This window comes from Rhopalosiphum padi, chromosome 2 (genome assembly GCF_020882245.1).
Source record: "Rhopalosiphum padi isolate XX-2018 chromosome 2, ASM2088224v1, whole genome shotgun sequence".
NCBI lineage: Eukaryota > Metazoa > Arthropoda > Insecta > Hemiptera > Aphididae > Rhopalosiphum > Rhopalosiphum padi.
Genome location: NC_083598.1, coordinates 71,742,848 through 71,762,131, shown reverse-complemented (window position 1 = coordinate 71,762,131; position 19,284 = coordinate 71,742,848). Strand labels below are relative to the sequence as shown.

The 19,284-nt window shown below is 29.3% G+C and overlaps 2 protein-coding genes across 6 annotated transcripts; both read left to right on the top strand.

The window, feature by feature from the left end:
- The first annotated feature begins 831 nt into the window (after window positions 1-831).
- Window positions 832-5,072, top strand: LOC132918864 (uncharacterized). Its single transcript, XM_060980194.1, has 5 exons — window positions 832-856; window positions 1,048-1,265; window positions 3,180-3,436; window positions 4,254-4,470; window positions 4,887-5,072. Exons 1-5 carry the CDS (start codon window positions 832-834, stop codon window positions 5,013-5,015), a joined length of 846 nt encoding a protein of 281 aa, XP_060836177.1. The 3' UTR covers window positions 5,016-5,072.
- Window positions 5,073-8,265: 3,193 nt separating this feature from the next.
- On the top strand, window positions 8,266-17,981 carry LOC132919795 (15-hydroxyprostaglandin dehydrogenase [NAD(+)]-like). 5 transcript variants are annotated; one of them, XM_060981647.1, is made up of 8 exons: window positions 8,266-8,675; window positions 8,781-8,955; window positions 13,349-13,473; window positions 13,565-13,688; window positions 13,891-14,006; window positions 14,404-14,580; window positions 14,692-14,864; window positions 17,733-17,981. In XM_060981647.1, exons 3-8 carry the CDS (start codon window positions 13,381-13,383, stop codon window positions 17,836-17,838), a joined length of 789 nt encoding a protein of 262 aa, XP_060837630.1. In that variant the 5' UTR covers window positions 8,266-8,675; window positions 8,781-8,955; window positions 13,349-13,380; the 3' UTR covers window positions 17,839-17,981. The 5 variants fall into 5 exon arrangements, with proteins under 5 accessions (XP_060837630.1, XP_060837631.1, XP_060837629.1 ...); XM_060981648.1 differs by having other exon boundaries at window positions 8,266-8,679; XM_060981646.1 differs by having other exon boundaries at window positions 8,266-8,697.
- The last annotated feature ends 1,303 nt before the right edge of the window (window positions 17,982-19,284 follow it).

The following is a 19,284-nucleotide window of genomic DNA, read 5'->3' as shown; positions in this document are numbered from 1 at the left end:
AGTCTAATTCCAAGTTTCTGTCTATAGAAAATTTAATCAATATTATAAAAAAATACATACATAAATAAACTAAAGTATTGTTTTATAATTATTGTCATAGTTTATAAGATTTATTTTTAACCGAAAACGACTCAATGGAACAAAATATTATCGATTTAAATCTAAATATTAATAATTCATGCATTCGGCCAAACCCTTGTCTCCCACTGTTGCTTATACTGCTTATAGCTATCTTTCATCTTTGATAGAAATGGCGTAAAGAATATAATTTATACTTAATGAGAATTAAATTATTTTTATATTTATAATTCAAACAATTAAATTACCCATCCAGATTTTTTATTACATAGATACTTTGTTAATATCTTAAAGAAAAATCTTTACAAAACTGACATTTTTAAATTTTTTATATCATATAAATAAGATCTAAAATTAATACTCATTTTGCTAAATTATTATTAAAACGTTATGCTAAAACAACTCATACCACTGAACTTTATATGAAATATAAGTTTTTATAAAATTATTTAGGATTTACAATTTTTTTTTATTTACTCAAATATCCAAAACAACACATACAGTATTGTATCTACTATTGTAGTATGTATCTATATGGCTATACATGTATATTATTAGGTATAATAAATTTTAATTTATAAACTTCAATGTATTGCAATTCAATTAAAGTTTGGTTTTTAGATTTTGTAAATACGTTGTTATGTAAAATATTTAATAGATTTAAGACATGTTTATTGTTTATTAATTATATTTATTAATATAATAAACACTAAATAATAAGTAAATTTAAAAAAAAACATTGAGTATCAAAATATGGAAAAAGATTGTAGAAATACAGGTAAAATAAAAAAATAATTTACCACATTTTTTTGAAGCTTAATTTCACTTTAACATTTTCTTTTATCATTTATTAACACACCACCAAATTAAATTATGAAACTAGATTGTCAAGTGGTGGTGTAATGTATTGCTCCAGTTTCTCGAATAACATAATTAAACTTTTACTTTAATTATACAATGTATTTTAAGACGTTGAAAAAGAAGTATGGAAATCAAAGTATTTGTTGATGCAACATGAATGGCGTTGTCAACAAAATACAATCGGTCGATTGGAAATTCAGACGATGAAACTCCAATCTCAGCTAAAACAACAATCTCAATTTTGTTCAAAGGCTGGGTGCATATTAGGTTATTGTTTATGGAAAGCCACTCAAATCCCAGACGTCATCAACATAATTCTTGTAAAAGTAAATAAACTTAATAAGAATAAAACTAATATATATACTCATCAGTCATCAAGCTGTAAGCGAATGAGGGAAACTATCGTAAATAAATAAGTAATAATAGGCAATAATAATGTTAGAACTATGGTCAGGTTTAGGTTGTTAGATAAGATTCAAAAATCAACGAGAAAAGTAAGAAAAATATGAGTATCTATATATTATAGATTATATTATTATTTGTATTTCGTGCCAGGTCTTATAGATTTTTTTAAAAGTGTTGAACCAAGATAAATTCTTTACTTGTATAACTTGATATTTTATAAGTATCACAACAATTATTGAAGTCGTTTAAATTATACAATTTGATACTATAAGTTCATATTAGCCAGGCAGGGGTTTTGTTTTTGTCAATGATTTGGTTTATGAGACATGTATTATTATAGTTAATATTCATTGACGTCATTTATGGTGGGAGGGTGTCTGTGTACAGGAATTAGCATCTCTAGTTGTCTTAACAATATTATCGGGAAAGGCATAATGCACAAATTAAAAATACGTTTCATCATTTACGTGTAAAAGATCATTATTGATTATAGCTTATAGGCTTATTATAATTATTATGTGTATCCCATTGAAAATTAGATTAATAATAATGATAAAATGAACGACGTCACTAATCACAACTATTTATGACTAACTAGTTGATTATAACTATTCCCAGATGACCAATTATTACAGTGATGTTATGTTTGGAAGGAATAATATTTAACATATTATCATACGTATGTACTATATGTATGTAGTTAGCAGTAATTCTGTATTAAAATCAATGACTGGGTTGTTTGTAGTTTTTGCAATTCATTACGTTAATGTGTTTATATACAGGTATATATATATATATTTACATGCAGGTCATGTAATATTATTATCGTTACTGAAACATCTAAAATAATTTAAAAAATATAAATATGCGGACCACAGACCACAGTTGTAAGGTCACGGACCATATTAAAAAATACGGGTTTTGAATATGCAAATGTATACTTTGCGTGGCTTTACTAGCTTAAATGACGGACGTCGCACTGATTATTTAGCGGAACGAGGAGTCGAGGAAGCTATTTGTTTTACATTTTTAATATTATAACATTTCTTTAATTTCAAGACAATAATATTTTTTCTTTAGAAGGTTAAATTATCTTTAAAGTTTATAGATTGTAGTATTTCTGTAATATAGAGTTGAAATTAGACACAGTTACATACAATACATCAAATAGGGCATAGGCTATAATTTCATAAATTCTGCAGAATAGGTAATTATAAAACCAAAAAAACAATTTTATAAAATAATGGTTTAAATTTTTTGTTGGAAACACATTTTTTAGAATTTAAAACTGCTTTATGCTAAAATATTTCTACTTGAATTAAAGTTTAATTTGCAATTTAGTTAAAAAAAAAAATAATAAAATATAATAAAATAGTAAAATACAATTTAAGTTATAAAAGTATAAAATATTATTTATTTCGTAAAATGTTTAAAGAGTATTTTTATACAATAGAATACAAAAAAGTTAATTTTGTTGTATTTAAAATGTTAAAAGTTAAAATACATAATAATATAATACATTCTGAAGTATTTTCTAAACATATTTGTGTTATGTTATGTTTATTTTTATTAAATTTGTTTTTGAAAATATTTATGTTTATAATCCTGTCAGTACTATAATAAGTATTAAGTACATTATACAACCATACTTCCTTATTACAATCACTCTAATAGCGAGACATAACTTTAAAACTGTGACCTTCGCTGTAAATCATGTGTAGATTTATCTATTTATCTTTGCACGATAAAAACTGATAATATATCTACAAAACGAATTGTAAACATATGTACTGTAATTCAAAATTTTACATTTTTTTTTTTTATTACTTCTACAGCAAAAAATATTAGAACTATCTGAAATTATGAGTGGTGTACTCACATCATTTAATGATACTTATCAAACAAAAATACCTATTACGGATACGGAAGAAACAAGATTTGTACTGAGTATCATCGGATTGGTAGCCAATTTGTCCACGGCGGACGCAGGTCGACGATTTTTTTCACAAACTAATAGTGGAAAAAATGTGATTCGACTTATAATTTGTATACTAATTCGTATTCCATCTCCATCTGCAAACCAGTTGAAAAAGTAAACAGTTATTTAAATAAATATTAAAATTTTAATAGTTTCAAGAATTACTAATAATAGTATTATGACAGAGCAATTTTATTTTTTATTCTATTATTATACATTTGTTTTTGGTTGAAAATTTTTATTTAAAATTAAACCAAATGTTATTTTTAATTAATTTATAAACTTATCAGCTATTATGTATGGTAACTGTTATGAATAAATAAAAATGCAAAATGTATCCTTGATATAACTAGGTGGAGTAATTAATAATTAATATGTTTCTTCAAATATATTTATTTGTTCAATGTTTTTTTTTCTGAGGTCCACGATGTTTTTCTTAGATTTTATTTTATTATTTAAAATTTCAATATACAATATAGTATGTAATAGTTTTTTTTTACGACTTAATGTACATATTTTTTTTTAATAAAAACTATAACTATTATATTTACCACTGATCATAATATTACTCCTTGTTTATCGTTATTACACCCACTGAATGATGTAGTATTTTTATTTATTCTTAAACTTAAAATATGTAAAAGAAAGTGATCTGTGTTTTTATATATATATATATATATATGAAACAGGTCTCTCTAAAATGCGTGGCCTTACGGCAATTCTGTAAGTATATGGTCCGTAGTGTTAAGAAAGTTAAGAAATACTATATTAACTGTATTCTACACTGGCAGTAATAAATTCAACTTGATTTTATTTTATCATAATATTATCGTAATATTCGTAATCAAATCATTATTGTGTACAACAGGTATCAGCTAAATCATTAATATTCATTATAATAGTCAACTTAATTGTAAAATTCATTTTTTAGAATATCGTATTCTGCATTATACAACGTAAGCAATTGTACAGTTAAAACATCATCACAGATAATAAATGCCGAATTAGTAACTGTAATAAATAATGACATTAAAGATTCGGTTAACGTGAAAATTGAACCCGATCTAAGGTTTTTTGCACTAAAATTACTCCAGTCACTAATTCGTAATGTTTGTAATAAAGCTGCATATGATATACTCTTCAATAACGTAAGTATTAAGATATTTTGATTGAATTCTTATAATATGTAACTAGGTTTTGAATATAGTTTATATTTTATATTATGTATGTCTATTATATCCCCGTATTATACATTTTTATTACAGTTTACTGGTATTTAATAGTTAATACCTACTTATGTTTTAAAATGTTGAAGGAATTTAATAAATAATTGTACAAATGTCTTATAATTATTGTATCACAGTAAAACTTTTTATGCGAAATTTTCATTTAGTATTTTTCAAAATAACTACCTATATTATGGTCTCTGTATTTGAGTATTTACAGACTAACAGTTTTCCACTTAATGCCTAATATTGTATATTATATATTTATACCTACCTAAATATTCAAATATATTTATATAGTAATAAAGTATAAAATCCAGTGCTCAATTGCTTTATAGATCGATCAGTCTCGATTAGTAAAATTGGCATCTGCAGTAGACGCTGAAACTGAAAACATATCAAGAAATATATTGGACGCTTTCAGCAAAGCAAAAGAACAATTCGAAACCAAAATTCCCATGTGTTAACAAATGAACATGTCATTAGGTACATCATAACGAAATTTTTCAGTTAACACAATGTCAATATTCGCCGTAATATATACAATTTTAAATTCACATAAAATTCCTATTATATATTATTTATTATACGCGTATAACAATCTGAAAGTTAAGTAATTATGATTCTTATAGCTGATTATAAACTTTTCTTATTACGAAATAATTTTTGTCCCATTACCTATATAAGTATATAAAATGTAAAAACGGTAAAGATATTTGTTTCACAAAAATTAACATCAATAATAAAATCGAATACACCGACTCACTGTTGTTATTAATGAAATCATCGGTATAATCGTATATTATCATTATCTCAGTACAATGATTTCGTGCATTGAAGATACAGCAGTTGACGAACCGATAACGACGTATGTAAAATTGTAGTTCTTATTTGAAGCCGTCGAATAGGACGACATATACCTAGTGTAGGTACCCCCCGAGAAAGATGAGGAGGCTCGGAGTCTGGCTCGGAGTCACCAACGCGCGACTCCGGCATCCTGCGTGGTGTGACGAGTTCACGGGTGTCGCATGCTCGGTTATGGACGCGTTAGACCCCCTGTGCATGGCGGCCAGCCGAACGGCACTCGCCTTTTACACAATCGCGCGCGGCCCAACACGGGTGCACACGGTGGCTGTAATAATAAGCGGTAACGGAGTGATGGACAACGATGCTACCTTATTTAACGGCACCAATAGCAGTTATAGCAATCGTTGCTAATTTATGAGAGATCGACAATTAATCGTTAGTCGTTACGTAACAACGCGACCGACTGCTTGATGGACACGAAACGTCACGGATAACGGTATACAGTTACAGCGAGAATGTACTGCATCGCGCGTTCAAAGGTATAACGACAAACGGTATAAAAGTTGGCGGACGGCGACGGAACAGCGATAAAAACATTAAAAACGTACTAACGCCGAGTGATTTGCCACGAAGCGGTGGCACACTAGGACGCATAGCACAATGAAAACGTCTCGGTGTACGACGTGTCGCGACACGGCCGGCGGACATGCATAAGACGCATAAAAACAATACGGTGACCGATAAAGCAGCGCAAATGGTATTTCGGGATCGTACAAAAATACGATGTCGGTGTCGGCGACGTCTCAACAACATATTGTAAAAGTAAAATTAAAAAAAACAAATCTCGTGTGACGTGGAACATACAACCAATGGTCATCATGTCTTCGAATGCAGTGACAACGTGTATTTGCAGTGACACGGCGGTATCGAACGGTCTGAACGAGATCCACATATACATATATATATATATCCTGACTGTAGCCGCGATGGTGACGATATAATATATATTTATTATGTACCGAAACACTGTGGTGACTTCACTGACATCGGGTCTATATTATGTGATATAACGTCAATACGTCATCGATAACAATATAATAATATAAGCACAACGGAACAAGGTGGCCGGCCGGCGTTTGCACCACCGGCGAAGACGCGCGATATCGATGTGATGCGTCGTCCGTTAATATAGTGAATTTGACGGGCCACATCCCAAGACGTTAGACGAATGGTGAATCGTCGGGCGGCCGTACATTTTACGCACCAAAACGATATATGGTTTTGAGTGTACCAAACACTCGTCACTCGATCTACGCACTAATTAGGTTTTAAACATATGTATATCGTTTATTTTTTCAATATATATAATAAAACTTATAAACGATTATAATATTCAAAAGACTTAACATTCTTATAGTGAAGATATTCTTAACATAATGGCTAAAACTTCGCGAACATTAGATTTAGTATTGTAATTTTTTCTTTACATCAATGTTTATACTTAAAAAAAGTAGGTATAGCTAATTTTCATAAAAAAATTTCGTATGTTTATTAAAAAAAAAGTTCTACTTTTCTATAATTGATTTTCAAAAACTTTTTTCTGCGTACGTCCCTGGACGACAATGTCTGTTTCGTCGATATCTAATGCAGTGCATCGCAACGATGGCGTAGTGTAGTTGCAGAGTGAGAGTAGTAGCCTGTAGGTAGTACAAAGTATATAGGTAATATACTAACTACTTACAAGTTCTTTCAGGTACCCAACAAGTGGTAGGCAGAGCGGGTAAGTTTAACAATTTTTTTAAATTATTTGTTTACATAATCTTCATAAACTGTCTAAATTGTTTGTGATTACAGAATGTCCGATTATGGTATAATATAGTATAGTTAAAACGATGCAGATCAACAATAGGTCTGTTGTCTGTAAACCTTCCGTCGTTATTTAATCGGTAGTCGTTTATGCGGTTTTAATTGCAACATTAAACGGTTATAAAATATGACATTATATATCATGACAAAATATCATAATTAAGACGTTATTAGACAGGTACTGTGAAATAACACTTTAGCGGTCCAATAAAGGCACGCATCACGCGGTGTAGATGACACACGGTTACTGTAGTTTGAATACGTATGACATAAATATTATAATATTCATGTGTTTTATTTTTGTACAATATACTAATTTAACGTTTGTATAATTATTATTTTTCAAATCAATAATTATCGGTCAGTGTGAAGTGGTGTGGAAAACATAATAATTAAGTCTCGTATTCTATGAATAAAAAAGGTTTCTTCCCGCGAGCAAATAAGTACAAACATGTAATGCAAGTAATAAGTAAAGTACCTAACTATTTCAATGACGTAACTATTCCGTGGCCTAATGCATCAGCTAATCACTCGGTTTCGACTAAAAACATTGGAAAACATTTGCGAGTACAGAGAATATGTTGTTGTCTTTAAATTTGATAATATTACGGTCTATACGGACTAATAAAATTAAATGTAATTATTGAACGTATTGTCAAACGCATTTTACCTAAACAACGGAGATAAATGCGACGTCCTCGATAAACAAAAAAAAAAACAACACGAGGATGAATTTTAAATTATAAATATATTTTGTTTAATTTTTGATCGAAAAACCGTATAATTTTTCAAAAAATCAAAAATGCAGTTTCTAAACATCAGTTGTCAATCAGCCTGTCGACTGTCGAGACCACGTATGAGGTATTTAATGTCCTACGGTCGCACTACCATTATAGTGGTACTATAATAATTTATAATGTCAAAAATGTTTATTTTAAATGTTTAAACATAATAATAAAGTCATTACAAATAGCACCGGCGCACTCCTCACCAATAAAATATATATTACTATGTGACTCGTGTTCTATAACATATTATAATATTATAGTCCCCTCCGAAAAACGTCGTGTCGCTGCAGTCATAAACAAAACAAACAATCAGCAACGTTCGAACGTGATACTATTTGAGATCACGCGAGTCAGCGACGAACAGGACAGGTGTTGTGTAGCCGCTGATCAAACAGATCGCAACGTCATTATATACGTATATGGGACATCGCGTGGTCTGTTCCGCAGGTGTGTTCCCGGTCACCGCATGGCCACTGCGCGATATTCGAAGTGACGCTGTCGTCGTCGCCCGCCGGCTTCGGAACCCGTTCTTCCTGCCCGCCGCGATCAGCAGTTCCGGAACATCCGCGTGCGCCGTTGTCGTCGTCGCGATCGTGCAAATCGTCGGCTCGCATTGCCGACCGCCGACGCACCACACGATGACAACTGGAAGATCCGATGACGTTTGTATGTATGGATCGCCGACATTGTAAATTACAATATTATTGTTATAATATTATTATTTCGCGAGTATATTTTTTCTGCCTTTTTTGATTTCATACTTTGCCCCAGTTTGGCGTCTTATCTCGTCGACACGCCGAGTGCAGTTGTTCGAGTTCATATATTATAGAAATCGTGTCGATGGCTGTCCTCCGCCAATGACATCGCGTGTTGCCAACTCGAAACTCGAAAGTGCGTAAGAGGTCGAAAAATGTACAAAACAGTGTACCGCGTCGAAGTCCTGTAGGTAGGTATATAATTATTACGTTAATAAACCACACAAAACATTATTATCGTTATTATATTTTACTATTGGTTATGTCTTATATGTAGGTCGGAGATTTAGTGTTTTTTGTAATGAGTATAATCGTATAAATTAATAATAAGTATTACCATTTACGACGTTTATATTCAACAGTTAATGCGCGTTAACTCAATGCGCATTGAGTTAATCCCAAAGTTGGGTGCATATAAACGCATTTTTAATTCGTATTAATGCGAATTATTATTCTAACATGTATTTTAAAATGTCAAATTATAAAATAACATAATTATTTTGATCGTGGATCCAGAGTATTAAAGCATGGACTAAAAAAACATTCGCATTAAACTTTTAATTTTATTCAACATCTAATCTTGATGTTTTAGGCGCATTATAAACCCACTCCCTAATGCGCTTTGAGTTAATGGCACTTAATGAGAATTAACTGTTGCATATAAACGTGGTAATAATCAAAACAGAGTTAATTTTGCCATCTTAATTACTATAGAGCATAGGTTATTTAGACTTTGGAATATTAATGTGAATTTTATGAGACTTTGTATATTAAAATCAATATTATTAAGTCGAATTTCGTCATATTATGGGGTCCATAAATTTGCTTTTGTACAATCAGCTATTTATATTGTTTTAATTAAGACGTCTATAGTATGGTACAGACGTCGTTTCATCGTTTGTAAATATCTTTATTATTAATATTATTGCAAAACTATAGCATGCTTAAAATTACATGCACGAATACGATTTAATAATGACAAATAAGAGGAAAATGGGTGTCTTCTAAGAGTATATTATCAACTATTTTACTATTGTAACAAATTTGTCGCGACAATCCCTCTAGATATTGCATTAAAAATATATATGCACATTGATATTTACTACATCGATGATAATACATTATAAATCTATGACCTACGTTATTTTAATATGCAATTTAGTCAATACGCAATACGTTAACATGTCATCAAACAATTTATTCTTCAGCGTTTCTGTTGTCAAAAATATGCCAAACCATTTTTGTGCACGCGATGCTGTATTATATTTCGTAACACGTTATTAAGTTAATCATATTATTATATTCAAAACAATTATATTTTAGTGTTTTAATAGTGGCATTAGATTAGATAAAAAAAAAATCAAAATTTGTGATATGCGACATCTCTTTTTGTATAGTCTGCACAACTTACACATATGCATATAAAGTAGTATCTTCGCATCGTATGACGTTACGGAGTGAATTATTGTTGTAATGTTGTATTTTATTTTTCCAAATCATGCGTCTTTAGACGTATGTTTATGTGCTACGTGATCTACTCGAATAGTATAAGCCATAGGGTGACTCTGATTCCTGTTTAAAACAGGATTGCCTTTTTTTGAGTATCATGCCTTTTGTCCCGACAAACTTCGAACGAGACACTTCTTTCCGTTTTTAGATAATATAATCCCGTTATTTTCATATAATATGTGAGTAAAAGAACAAAGCTTCACAAACTTCTAATATTATTTATTGAATAATCGAATGATTAAACTAAAAGCAATTGTTTGGTACGAATCACCTGTTCCTAAAAACTTGTCAGCGATAAGCACGATACATGTATAATATTTGTACTGTACACAATGTAACTTTGAACCCGCACGATCGTAACGCTTTCAAATAACACGATGATATGTGCTCATCTAACAAGCAAAAATAATCAAAAAAATATTTTTAAAAATATAAAAATTGTTATACAGTTTTTGGAGATCTTTTTGAAAATTACACCAAAATTGATCGTTGAATTTTAATTTTTTTATTTATATATACCACCCCGGAGTTACCCTACAACTTAGAGTAGTATACAATTTTGAATTTATATTCAAGCAAACAAATAGTCGACGAACTATTCATATTGAAACATTTCCGAGTTAGTATCTGAGATTAGACCGGAATATCGAATCCAAATAGTATAAAAATAACTCACGTAAAGCTTTCGATGACTTTTTGAACTCCGGTAACATTGTAAACGAAAACGTTTTTCTGCGTCTGTAGTTTTCCTATACTTACCATATTGTCTTATTTTATTGATCGAATCATACTATTTGGATTAATCTACTGTTATATCGTTATTATTCATGTCGTGGTTCAGAGTAAATGGTTTGATAATTTTTTTAAACCGACATGTACGCTGTTCGTGCTACCTCCCATCTATTACAATTTACGGTGGTTTAAAAATATTAGGTAGTTTTGATTTTATTTCGTATTTATTTTTCTGTTATCGTCGAGTTTCGGGTATTACTTGGTGTCCTGGCTGTTTTAATAATACCATCGTGATTGGTCCAACATTAGGTTACTTTAGCTACTTACCTCTGTCTGTTATTGTATTGAAATATTAAAACCGCTACAGCGTACCAAAAGGTGCAGATTTATGTTGAATCACAGCCGGCAACGTCGCGCATAATCGTTCGGTGCGGAATTATGAGTTATATCAATACCAAATTATTATTACTTGTACACCTGTTTTAATTTTAAAATGTAATTTTGCCGTTGATTTACACTTAAATATTCGATTCTGAATGTGTATTAACAACATTCGTACAGTGTTTATCAGTGTTTTTTTTATTATTATTACACGTTCGCTTGATTAAATCACGTCCTTGAAACGATATCGATAAAAATAATGTAAGTATTATCAAATTATGTAGGTACTACAAAATGTTTAACATTATGTGTCTATATTCTATAATTTAATTTACCTATTTATGCTACTTAACTAAAACTACCTATAGCTAAATATGCTAAAACATTCTGTAGTTTTACACAGTTCACAGAACTTTACTATTATTTAAATTCTTAAAGTGTCAAGTTTTATTTTTTATTCATTTATTTTATGTAAAATACATTTACTGTATTTTACCTATTAAACATATTATTTATGTTTATATCAGACCAATAACAACATATGATTGATATACAACTATACAATAAGGTACCTATAAATCAACTTATAAATAATAGAAGTTTACATTTTAAATAAACACGTGATGCTTTTTTAAGATTAGATAGATAATTAACATATGCTGAAGAGTGAAGAGCTTTGACTATCGACATTACATAATGGCCTCACTTTGTGTACAGTACTGCTGTTGCTAGTTGAGACTAGTATACAAAAGCCAATAACCGCCTGAGCTTAGCTAGCTTACTCAAAATTTCGTATTTTAATAACAAAATTACTTTAATCTTAGACAGTGTAGTAAGATACTTACCGTAGCGTTTAATATGTGGGTAAAAAAATAAAAAATCGACTGATTATAGTATGAATTAAAATGTTCATGATATTATAAGTCACATTTTAGAAATAATAATATAAGTTTCTTTTGGCCAAGTTCTTAGATTTACCAACGCAAACCATTTAATAGGCAATAACAGATAATACTGGTAGATACCCATATTTTAGTTAACGCTTTCATTAGGTTACCTATATCCTTTATCGGAGTGAGCGATTATCATTTATCAGTAAATAACCTTTGATAGACAGCCATATCGTAGACGAAACTGGAAATACATAATAAAATGTATTTTACCTATTAAACATATTATTTATGTTTATATCAGACCAATAACAACATATGATTGATATACAACTATACAATAAGGTACCTATAAATCAACTTATAAATAATAGAAGTTTACATTTTAAATAAACACGTGATGCTTTTTTAAGATTAGATAGATAATTAACATATGCTGAAGAGTGAAGAGCTTTGACTATCGACATTACATAATGGCCTCACTTTGTGTACAGTACTGCTGTTGCTAGTTGAGACTAGTATACAAAAGCCAATAACCGCCTGAGCTTAGCTAGCTTACTCAAAATTTCGTATTTTAATAACAAAATTACTTTAATCTTAGACAGTGTAGTAAGATACTTACCGTAGCGTTTAATATGTGGGTAAAAAAATAAAAAATCGACTGATTATAGTATGAATTAAAATGTTCATGATATTATAAGTCACATTTTAGAAATAATAATATAAGTTTCTTTTGGCCAAGTTCTTAGATTTACCAACGCAAACCATTTAATAGGCAATAACAGATAATACTGGTAGATACCCATATTTTAGTTAACGCTTTCATTAGGTTACCTATATCCTTTATCGGAGTGAGCGATTATCATTTATCAGTAAATAACCTTTGATAGACAGCCATATCGTAGACGAAACTGGAAATACATAATAAAATGTATATTATTATTCCGAATGCGTTATTATATTGAGAAATTGTATAAAGTTTGAACATCATTATCATTGTTGTTGTCCTAGTGTGATTATTGAATAGCTTACACACAAAGTGGCTTATAATTTTTTAATATTCGTTTTATAGAGAATATAATATTTTAAATAAGTAAAAATAATATGGGTCTGGAAAATCAAGTGGCTTTGGTGACTGGCGCAACATCAGAGATTGGGTACGCTTACGTAAAGTGTTTACTTCAGAACAAAGTTAAGGTAGGGAAACAAAAATTGACAAACTACAATTATCTAATTTGCTCAGTTTTTCATGTTACATTATAATAACAGCATATTATATTGAATTCAGGTATTACTCTGTGATGTTAATGTCAACGAATGTCAAATTATTTCACGTAAGTTCCTAAAAGAGTTTCAAAATATCAATATATTCTCGACAAAATGTGATGTTACTAATGAAGAGGAATTTGAAAGTAAGAATAATAAATACTTTTTAATTATTTTTTCTTGCAACTTAGAGTTATTCGTGTAATTTAATATATTTTACGTAAAAATTATTTTTAAGTTAGTTATATTGTTATTATGGTATACTATTATTTGAAATATTTTGAGAATAATCAAATGATATTTATTTTTATCTAAAACCAACGACTTATATTGAATAATATTTTATAGATGCTTTTAAAACATGTATCAAGCATTTTGGTCGATTGGACATTGTTATTAATAATGCTGGCGTTTTCGACAATTCAATTGAACAACGATGGTCTGCTACAGTCAATATTAATTACGTGAGTTCAAGTGGTAATTTAACGGGTTTGATTGTGTACATATATATTATATTATTTTTTATATATTATGTTGATTGTGTTTACGGCACCGCTACACATATACTTATGTAATTTGACGAGTTCATAGAACGTAAATATTTATTGTGATAACTTATATTGATGTTACTATTTCAAAAGGAAATTGTTTGATTTTCCTCGAGTATTTATCAGCTATATTACAACGCAGCACGCATAGAATAAGTACTATAAACCATAACATACACACCTGCGTGTGGGTACGATTGATAAACATTATATTTAATCTTGAGAGTTTTTAACTATTTATTGCACTAAGAAGTAACAATATTTTAGGCTTAAAACACGGTTGGTGAATATTCACAATATTTTGTTTTCTTAGGGCGGAGTCGTCAGAGGTACATTATTAGCGATCAAGTACATGGGAATTCCCAACGGAGGTAGTGGCGGAACAGTAATACAGACTTCTTCCTTGATGGTTTTCAGTGACAGTTATCATTGTAGTCCTATGTACTTGTCTACGAAAAAATATATGATGGAATTTACGAAAAGTTTTGGAGTACGTGTATTTGCATTTTAGATTAATATTAGTAATCACTATTTACTATACATTACGATACGTGTCTTATAATATAATTAGTGATTTTGTTTCCATGTTTAAATTTTGAAGAAAAAACATCATTTCAGTCTTCATGGTGTAAGAATAATTACATTGTGCCCGGAATTTATTGCTACTAATTGTGCAAGTCTGGTCTGTAAAAATGAAACGATGCCCAAAAATGAAGAATGTGTCGAGGAGTTTGAAGATTCAAAAAGTAATCAACAGAATATGAAAACACAAAAGTAAGCAATACTTTTATTATATTTCAATATGTGTGCACTTATAAGTACTTATCTATATTGTTTTTAAAATCTTTGTACGCAACCAAGAATTGATTTCAAATATTTTGACAAATAATAGAAAACTTTCTTAAGTTTTTAAAGGAAACAACCGTGTCAGCGTGTCACAATTTGTTTATATCATATATATAATATATTATACTATATATATAGGCTAAATCGTAAATATCTAGGGTCATACAAACACTATGTTTATAAATAATGTGCCAATTTTTTTTATTATCACAAAATTGAATGTCTAGTACTCTAGTCCTCGGTGAGCAGCAGTTAGAGTTGCTCTTGTATAATAATAAATGTTTATAGAGCATCGTTATAACTTATAGGAGAGGGGTATTGGGTGTGCGAACTACAAACGAATTAGATGGGTACCTTCAATACGGCCATTTATAATATTTTTATACTTCACAGTTTACGAGTACACTATTATGTTACAGTACCTATTTTTGTTTGTCAATTTTCGTATTACCCACATTTTAGTTAAGCGTACAAACACGTGGGAGATTTCACATTTTTATTTAAACAAATATATGGTCAATGATCATTTTAGATTCAGAGCGGAGCAATAAATTTATCGACTTAAAAATGTGTTTTTTTTCGTATGTATATCAATACTTTTTTGAACTGTAAAAGTAGTTTAATCTTTAACATTGATAAATTTAGTGATAGGAAAGTGAATTTAGTTGGTATTGCAGAGGGTGTTTAAAAACTGAAATTTCTCTATTTTACGATTTTAACAAAACGATGTAATTAAATTTTGTATTATATAAATTAGGGAATATGGTATAAATATATATTATTATAATAATTAAATACTAGTGATATAATAAATGCAATATTTTTGAAAAAAATTATATCAATCTACTAAAATACTAAAAGTAAAATAAATTACTTTTATAACTATGTAAAAAAAAACATATCACTTGGTGATATAGGCTGATAGACTGTTTCAGCTCAGAATGGGTTTTCGTATACAATGATATATCTTTTTATTTTTTTAAATTTAAATCATTGAATTCAAATTTATCACACCTATAATAGTGATCCACTCGTTACCTAAAGTGGTTAAAGTACAGCAGAGCGGTATCTACTTGCCTACCTTTTTAATGCTGTGAGATTTAAAAATAAACAATATTTATCTACACATAGTGATTTAAGTATGTTTAAAGTTAGAATTTTGACAAAATTATATTATAATTTTTAAATGTTCAAATTATTTTGTTGTTAAAAAAGCATACCTTTAAGGTTTAATATGTATTATATACAATGTTTCATATAAGTTTTGTTTAAAAGAATTACTATAAAACAAAGATGAGTGTAATTCCATTAATATTTTTTATCAGTTCTGAATTTTAAATTTCGACAAACTTGGATATTCATTCTTAAAATAACAATTCTGATTGCTTTTTTTTTAACATAAGTTTTTTTTTAAATTTTAATTCGAAGATTATTTATCATAAAAACTCGAAACATTCAACTGTTATTTAATTTATCATTGTCTATACTCAATGGAATTTTCAAAATATCTATGCAAATGTTTAGCTTCTAATATATTTTATCGATAGGCATTAAACAATTTCTTTTTTTTTTATTGTTGATAAAAATATTTAAGTTGTATTATAAAAACTATAACAAATATACTATGTACATACTTTATTATAATTGTTAAAAACGATAGAATCTCGTCGTCTTAGGTAACCAATAAGTCCAAAATTTAAATTATTGTCACAGCTATTGAAAAAATGTCGGAACTAAATATTATTTCTTTTACCGGATTAAAAAAAAACATTTCACATCGTATTTTAATTTTTTTAAACAATGTAAATACTGTCACAATTACATGCACTTTAATATTATATTGTTTAATATCACACATCACGAATATTATACAATAGGAAGCTCTGTTGCAGTATAGTGTTAATGTTAATATCAGTCAAAAGGTTTGCACCACGCATATCGTTATACCTACGTATACTGTTTGTATTAATACGTATCTATAGGTACAATTTTTATAACATTAACGATTTTTTTCAATATTGTCATATATATAATGCCATCTGGTGGTTAATAATAATAGTGTTGAAAAAGATACGATTATCGTTTTGATATAAGTTCAACGTATGGTCTGCGTGTTACTCTATAGTATAAAGTCTATACGAACGGCAGTCACAGCATGCTCATATTGATCGTTTCGTACCTCGTATGTTTGTTTCATAAGATTAACGTGGATAAAATGTAGTCAAATGTAACAATTAGATGATAAAAAAAAAAAAATCTGTTAAATAGTTTTTCCTCGTCCATTCTCGTTTATTGCCATTAAAAATGTAAAGCTTGAAATTATGTTGTTCAGTGTTCTATCAAAATTTGTATAAAAAATAGCCTTATTAGGTACCAAAATTCAAGTGGTTCAAGTCCTTATATGACTATCGATGATTGATGAAAATTAAACCATTGAAACCAACAAGATGTCATATCAAGTATGACTATTTATAACTATATAAGTATTATAACTACCACAAAGCATCTAAAAGTACCAAAGTACCTGCCTAACAATATATCTTTATCATTAGGTGCTTATGTGTTATATCATACTCTACAATATATGCTAATGCATAAATTATACTAATTTATTAAATTATGATATAATTATTTATCTGTTGTTGGTACACCGCTACACGGATAAAACAAAAATCCCTGACTATATGATCAATGTATATGATATTTACTATTATTAATATATTGTACATAGAAATTGTTTAAGTATACAAAAGTTTAAAATAATGATATTTGTTTTTTTTTGAACTTATCCACTAGGTCAGATAACATCGGGAATGCTTTGATTACAATTTTGGAACATGGGAAAACTGGAGAGACTTGGATTGTCGAAAATAACAAACCACCACGACTAATTGAATATTAAGTGTGATTGTATTTATTGTCTCAGTAAAAAAAAAAACCATTATTGTAAGTCTTTTAATTTAAGTCGGTACTCTTTATTTTTATTTTATTATTGAGGTAAAAGAAATTCAAATAAAAACTGCAGTGTAAAATGTAAAATGTAAATTATAATTGTATATTTGTTTCATATATTTTATAACCTCCTAGTAAACGAAATAAGTAAAACAATAAAAAATTTGTTTAATTCTTTATACTGGACATCTGAAGACCTTGTAATCTGAACGATATTGAGCTTAGAGAGAGATTTGTTGATTAATTATATGAGTTTTATGTAATTTTGAAGAAATATGCGGGTCAAAGTTGTTTATATTTTATCTAGAACACTCCAAGTTATTTTATGTTCGTTAACAAAGGGATTATATTAGTATCACCGTTAAATTGTAATGTTGGAGGAGTTTTAGGCCCTGAAGTACGATTGTGTTAACTGTTAGCAATATTGCAGTGCTTTCGAGGAAAATAATAACAGTAAATCAGTGGAATAATATAGTTCTTCATTAATTCAAGAGAATTTAATGTCGTAAAGACGTTCGTCGTCGCGTTTGCCGTCTGGGCATATGGAAATTATTTTTTATTACTTATATGTCTGGTAACTTTTATAGTTTTATCAACGAAGTCAAGTTTTTCTCAGCCGTATTCGATGTGTTACAGGAAACTGCTGGCGGATCTAATGGGTTTGGTGATATTTCAATCAATTCGATAATATTATATTATTGATCAGCATCTGTTGCAGCAGCTATAGCTATATCAATTAAATGCCAAGTTATGAGGACGTCCTACCCGTATTCATTGTTTTCGTCTTTCAAGTGCGCAGCATGGCAAATTTACGCTCTACAGTTTACATTTAACTTCGTTAGTTTTAATGTTACATAGAATGAATTGACCTATATATATATTATCAGACCCGAAGGTGTAACAAGAATAACATTGTTTGCGGTTTGTTAGAATCGTTTTTCGATATTTTAAAATTAAAATATAAGTGCGAGTTATAAGCGTGCGCAATGTAAACAATTTATAGTGTTCACAACCTGGTTCAAAATTAAAATATCCGAAAAAAAACTATTCCGACAAATCTGTTGAGTTGTATATTTGTATGTTATATATTATGTGTATTTATAAACTTTATTCGCCGATAAACGGTGGCAGCAGAGGAGTAGTATATATTGTTCAAACGGACACTCCTCTGCTGTCGGTTAAATACGAAAGAAAAAAAATTGTTGAGCACAGTAAATTTGCTATGTTGTACGCACTTGCGTAAGACGGAGACATAACAAAGGCGGATGCGACGTGAGACGTGCTATCAATCGTCGTCGGTTCAACATTTTTGAATAACGACATTTTGCAAACTCGATATAAATTAGCTCAAGTCCAAATCTGCATGCATCACTGGGGCGTCGGTTGTATATCGTTG

Excerpts from the sequence above, each read along its gene's own strand:
- LOC132918864 (XM_060980194.1), top strand. The coding sequence starts at position 832 with ATGGAAAAAGATTGTAGAAATACAG. Across the intron at positions 857-1,047 it reads AAAAGATTGTAGAAATACAG|ACGTTGAAAAAGAAGTATGG; the intron begins GTAAAATAAAAA and ends ATGTATTTTAAG. Across the intron at positions 1,266-3,179 it reads TCAACATAATTCTTGTAAAA|CAAAAAATATTAGAACTATC; the intron begins GTAAATAAACTT and ends TTACTTCTACAG.
- LOC132919795 (XM_060981647.1), top strand. The coding sequence starts at position 13,381 with ATGGGTCTGGAAAATCAAGTGGCTTTGGTGACTGGCGCAACATCAGAG. Across the intron at positions 13,474-13,564 it reads TACTTCAGAACAAAGTTAAG|GTATTACTCTGTGATGTTAA; the intron begins GTAGGGAAACAA and ends TATTGAATTCAG. Across the intron at positions 14,865-17,732 it reads CAGAATATGAAAACACAAAA|GTCAGATAACATCGGGAATG; the intron begins GTAAGCAATACT and ends CTTATCCACTAG.